The sequence below is a fragment of the Antennarius striatus genome, chromosome 12 (assembly GCF_040054535.1).
Source record: "Antennarius striatus isolate MH-2024 chromosome 12, ASM4005453v1, whole genome shotgun sequence".
NCBI classification, from domain to species: Eukaryota; Metazoa; Chordata; class Actinopteri; order Lophiiformes; family Antennariidae; genus Antennarius; species Antennarius striatus.
In genome coordinates this window covers 12,669,411-12,675,589 of record NC_090787.1, presented here as the reverse complement: position 1 = coordinate 12,675,589, position 6,179 = coordinate 12,669,411, and the positions used below count along the sequence as shown (strand labels likewise).

Sequence of the window (6,179 nt, the reverse complement as noted above, 5' to 3'; positions counted from 1 at the left end):
TGGCAACCGAAATCTACCCAACCAAACGGTTCCACAACAATCCTTATTGTTGAGTCAGATTGAAGTATAAAAAAGGAAGATCCACTGCTCGTCCGATGATTATTTATAACCACCTGGATCACTTTGAAATGTTGCAGATATAAACGTTAAACATTGACATAACAATCTGGCGCCATCCACAGTGTTTCCCGTTGTTGTGCACGGAGTATTTTACTGTTTTACCGAAATTATTTTTATTCCTCATTAAACGAACATTTATTTTTTAATATTTTGCGCCAATGTCAAATAAAAAAAGACAGGGTGGTCTCTGGAGCATAATTTAATTGGCGTTCTTATAATTGGCATTATTTAAAATATTTTTGTTACAGTGGAATTTGAATATTCTTCATTTCATCACTACTTTTATTTGGAGTCTGTTCACAGCGTCCTGCACCGATTAATGGAAGGACTCTCCACGTGGACAGACAAATAAGATCTTTGTTTAAAGCCCCAACCCAGAATGCAGATTAAAAGGCGCATGGTAATAAATAAAATAGGAACAAAAAACGTTTTCTTACTTGTTCTTATAATAACATCATTTATTACGTTTCAAACACATTACAGCAGATACAGAGATTTTCACAACAGCATAGCGCACAGGTTATGAAAAATAAACGCCTTGACAGAACGAAAAAGAGACTGGAAGTTTTCATTACCGACACGTAGAAATTATTCAACCACAGGTATAATTGGATCAGTGATCAACAGTCATAAACTTTTGGTAACCTACAGCTTTGATAAAGTACAAAATACACATTTTTTCTGACTGGGAATATTATGCCAGTATATACTACACAAGAACATTTCATGTACAGATTCTTCATATCTTTCTTCACTAACAGTTACTGAACAGAAAATGGTTCGCTTTTAAAGTACTACTCATGAAAGAGATGTTACTACGGTATGTATGTTATATTCATAATTACAATTTCTCCGCAATTAACAGAGACGAAGAAGTCGCTCAACCCAGAACAGAACAAAGGCCTCAAGTCAAGTGGAAGAATATACATATTTTGGCCGAGATGAGTTAGTTTAATCTTTTTTCTTTCATTTAATGGAATTGTCGATAGGTAGATGGCTGGTTGGCTGGCTGGCTGGCTGGCTGGCTGGCTGGCTGGATGGATGGCTGGATGGATGGATGGATGGATGGATGGATGGATGGAAGGATGGATGGATGGATGGATGGATGGATGGATGGATGGATGGATGGATGGATGGATGGATGGATGGATGGATGGATGGATGGATGGATAGATAGATAGATAGATAGATAGATAGATAGATAGATAGATAGATAGATAGATAGATAGATAGATAGATAGATAGATAGATAGATAGATAGATAGATAGATAGATAGATAGATAGATAGATAGATAGATAGATAGATAGATGGATAGATAGATAGACAAACAGACAGATTTTTAACTGTGATGGTAGAAATTGTAATAACCAATGTCCTTTGTGCAGTTTTTCTCACACTCTCTCGGTGTCAGCAGCTCGGATTTTAACGGGGACACTGTCTCTGAAACTGGCGTGGCAGAAGGTGAGATCCTTCTCCTTTTGGCCTGTTCAAAGATCCCAGAATCACTTGAATCGATTGACTTAATAGAGGACGGCGTCTCAATCCAGTTCGACTCTGACGTGATGTCTTTGGGTTTGGCCTCCTCGGACGCGCCGATCGGTGACCTCTCTGTAGGGATAGAGTCTCCCTCCTCGGCCAGGTAACTGGTGCCCACTCTGCCTCCGATAGTGTTAGAGGGCCAGCAGGAAAAGACCGAGCTGGATTTGCTATTCACGCCACAATACTGCGGCGGTGTGCGTCCCCCCCAGCCTGAAGGGTCCGCGTAATAGCCAAGAGGCCGATTGGAGCAGCCCGCAGTCGGCAGGGGAAGAGCCTTTACTCCGGCCGCTGCGTAGGACAGCAAGGTGGCCGCGTTACCGGCGAAATCGGCGGCTTCGTATGCCGAAGCAGCAAAGTCCAGTCGGTTGTTGGCAGGGGTGACAAACCATCGCTGCGGGGGGGTGGCAACAGTGGGCTCCTCGGTTTGCTGCGGGGATAGCAAGCTGTTGCCGAGTGGGACGCTGCGCTCCGTGCCAGGACCAGTCCCCATGCCAGGGTGAAAGCGAGATTTGGCATAAGTGCTGACAAATTGGTCCTGCAGGAAAGAGCTCGGCATAGCATATCTCGCACCCGGCACGATCTGTGAACGCGGGGAGTCACCCGGTGATGGAGTTAGGCGGTCGATGTCGCAGCCTGTGTAGACACTGAAAAGATGGAGAGAAAAACAGAGAAACAAGTTAGTGTCGAAACGGTGCGCAGTGGTCACTTTACTCAAAATCAATTTAGGTTAACATCCTTTTAACCAATGGGCGTTATTATTATTATTTTTTCATTTTCTTTAGCAGATTATCACAATTCTTGTGTTTAATATGTTTTATAGGGATAATTTGGAGAGTTTCGGCAGTGGTGACAAGTGGTGACGGGTCTTTGACAAGTGCAATGTTTTTCAAATATATCCTTTTCATTAAATTAAAGAAAATACTTCAATGTATATCAACAAAATTTTGTTATTTTATTTTATTATTGTCAATATGCATAATTCTCACTCTATGCAGCAGTTGAAGTCCAATTACATATAACAACAGAACAATTTAAAATTATTTCTGAACATTGTTATTTTAATTTTGGTCCAACATTTATGGTTGTTAAATTTTCAGTAAATCTGTTAATTCTTAAGTACATTATTACCACATTCATGTCAAACCCCATTCGATTCATTTTCAAAATTTCATGAATGTAAATGAATAAAATATTAAAAATCATAAAACTGCAAGTTTTTGGTGAGAGTTGTCTCTGGTGCTGTTTCCTTACAAATACAAATAAAAATAGAGGAGCATGCGTTTAAATCTGTTGTGACTTACATTGACACTATTGTAAAACCAAATCACAGTTTAAAATAAAAACCAAATGAAAATGAAATTATCGGTCTATATTTACTCGCCAGAATCTGATTTCAAACACAAACAGTTCAATCAACAGAATTTTCTTTTAATAAATCGTCCTTATCGTAAAAAACATAACAATGGAAAGGGGGGAAAAAAAGTCTTACGTGTCGTAGTTATCCCGAAATCCTTTAGCAAACGGGTTGTGGTCAATTTTCAATTGCGTAATCTATGGAGAAGATAATGCATCATTGAGGGGGTAAAAACAAATTCGCGTGGTTGGGTTCACTGCAGTGTTAATCTGTAAAAACAATGAATTTATATAGGACGATTCTTTCTTTAATGAAATGGTGCTGACGGGAAGAAACAAGTCAATGTCTAGATTTTTCTTCAATCTTCGATCAAAATCTTCGTTCTACGTTATTACAAATGAATTAAAATAATATTTAAAAATGCAGAAAAATCCTCATCGTTTACGATAAAATGTCTTCGTTTAAAAAATGTAGACATTTGCAATGGTGTTTGTGCAGAAACAATCCTTCGTACATCGGTATTTTGGTAAGCTGTGACGGCGATGAATTGCGTCTCTGAGAAGGTGAATGCCTGGACTCTTCCCGGCTGGCTGGTGTCCTCCGTCCCATCCTCGTTTACTTCCACCACATGCAGCCTGGGCTGGTACTTGTGGAGAGATTGTAGGACCACCATCTGGAGATTCGGTCAGAGACGCACGTCAGGAAGATAAAGCAATATTAAATTAATTAATCATTAATTTTGTTAAGTGTTTTTTTGCGTAAAATGTAAGAGACTAAGCCGTTTATTAAATACGGTTAATTCGAGAGGTACTGAAAAGAGATATTTCACAGATTATGAAAACAGTGTTGTTAATATATTGAATGTGATATAGCCTTACCTGCCCCGTGTTGTTGGTGGCACCTTTGTTGTTTGTAAGCTTAAGCTTTCCAAATGATATTTCTTGACGCATCCAGTGCGCACCGGTATTTGGAGAGTCCGGGTGCATGTAAACCCTATTTCCTAAAAAAAAAAAAAACATAAAATAAAATTACAATAAATGAAATTAGTTTAGCGAGATTTAAAGAATTGAAAATGTTTTATCTACACACAGTGACCAAACCACCCCCTCACATAAAATAGTGTAAAAGTAAATAAATACAAATACCTATAACATTTGTGTCTGCTTTTCCACATGGCACCCACTTGCCTCCTTGAAACCGCCAGTGATTTGGGTCAGCAAGTATTACATCGACAAATATATTGTAGTGAGCAGTAGGATCAAGACCAGAAATGTTGAAGCTTAAAAATGGAAACATTCGTCTGTGGAAAAAAAAGGCAGGCGATTTAGAAAACGCATCTAGGAAGAAAAAAAAAAAGTACAGGAATCCGTTATATTTATTTTTGGTGGGTTTTCCGTGCTGCTATCGCGTCTGTTACGGTTTTGTATTTGTAGAAAAATACTGATTTTACTACGTCTTTTTTTTTTTTTTTTTTTTTTAAACATAAAAAACAAACGCGTCACAAGTGATGTCGCCAGAATAACATTTCTTTCTTTGGATGTGTGTGATAGATTACGCGGGCGCTTACCGTCCTTGCTTTGTGATGATCATCTCTGTTTGGTGTCTGTGAAACTTCAGCCACAGGGCCCTGTTGCACAGGTACACCTGCGCTTTCCCTGGAACCAGTCCTGCCTGCGCCGTAGAGAACTGGTAAAAAGCCCCTCCTTGGTACGTGTGTCCATACTGTTGCGCGTAAGGGTAGCCCGCTGCCGGGTAGCCTTGGGGAGAGGTGTTGGTTAGAAGGCCGTTGTAAGCTCCATTGGTTATGACCGGGTGATGGGCCATATAACGGCTGGGACTTCCAATAGAGAAAGCCGGGTGCGCAGGTCCATGCTGACTCGGGTAAGGGAACATGGCACTGGGAGCTGCTGAAACTGACTGCGGCTGGGAGGATGGAGAAAAGATGCACCTTTCTCCTGCAGATCCATCGAAATTATGACGACTGTCTCCGTGAAGATCAGGAGAGAGTTTGCCCCTCTGGACGTCCCCTGATGCGTCCTTGGAGTCTGGAAAATTGTCAGCCTCTGACTGATTCGTCATCTCCCTAGAGTTTTTTTTCTGGGGCGAACTTCTCTCCAGGTTTTCACTTGCACATATAATAGGATGCTCTTGCAATGACAGCTCTGACCCATCGGAGCTCGAAAAACCACTGCCCACATTCATAAATTTCTTGGAGAGATCGCTCGCGGACGAGACGCAATTCTCGACCTGCATAGCTCAATAGGAATCCACTATTAGCTCAACATATATCACACGCTTTTGCACACGCCTTTCCTAATCTAACACCAGGAAAACGCCTTTGCTATGACTAGAGGTACGGAAGACAGCAAATTAGCCAATTGACACCATCGTGCAATCAGGAAGGATTTTCTTTCCATCACTCCTCTTGCTTCGCTAATGAAACAAGAATTGCCATTGGTTAACTGGACGTTGTAATTTAATTAGACAGCTCTTAATTAGGACAATCTGTGGCGCTCTGCTGAGCAAAGTGATTTGTTTGTAGTGTGACGCGACTATATATTTGATTAAAACATATGGACTACGACTCTTTCTTTAATTTACAAAAACAGAAACAATAAATAAAGATTAAAAAAAGTATAATGATTAGATTGGGTTTTTATTGTCAGCTGTAACGGCAGCCGTGTTATTTACCTATTTATCCGCGTTATTTACCTATTTATGTGCCATGAGTGCCAAAGTATGTCTGCAGAAGGAACCGAGATATATTATTAAAACACCAAAAATGACAGTCCATGACAGGCAGCGCATCTGATGCTTTAAAATGCTTGTGATATAGCGTGAAATCAAGGCGTCCCACTGAAGATGTGTCTATGAGTCCCTGTGCTGGTAAATATTTGATGCTGTAAAGTTATGAACCAGTGGACTGATAGCAGACCTGTTGTCACAAATACATGTCACAGAAAGTGACGAAAGATCTTAACATGCCAAATGCTTTAGGCTATTCATTTCAGATTATTCTGATAGAGCCCAAGAAATAAGTACAGTATATGACTTGATGAGAATTTATTACAAGAATTACAGGCTTGTTAACACTATATATGCATATTTTGTCCAAAATATAATATCCTTACAAAAATTCAGATTGATGTATGAAAATCTCTGAA

The 6,179-nt window shown here is 39.9% G+C and overlaps 1 protein-coding gene across 1 annotated transcript; it reads right to left on the bottom strand.

Annotated features, from left to right (window-relative positions):
- Positions 1 to 1,461: 1,461 nt before the first annotated feature.
- Positions 1,462 to 5,268, bottom strand: tbr1b (T-box brain transcription factor 1b). Its single transcript, XM_068328820.1, has 6 exons — positions 4,583 to 5,268; positions 4,161 to 4,315; positions 3,894 to 4,015; positions 3,530 to 3,688; positions 3,151 to 3,212; positions 1,462 to 2,305 (listed from the first exon to the last, which is right to left on the bottom strand). Exons 1-6 carry the CDS (start codon positions 5,266 to 5,268, stop codon positions 1,462 to 1,464), a joined length of 2,028 nt encoding a protein of 675 aa, XP_068184921.1.
- Positions 5,269 to 6,179: the final 911 nt, after the last annotated feature.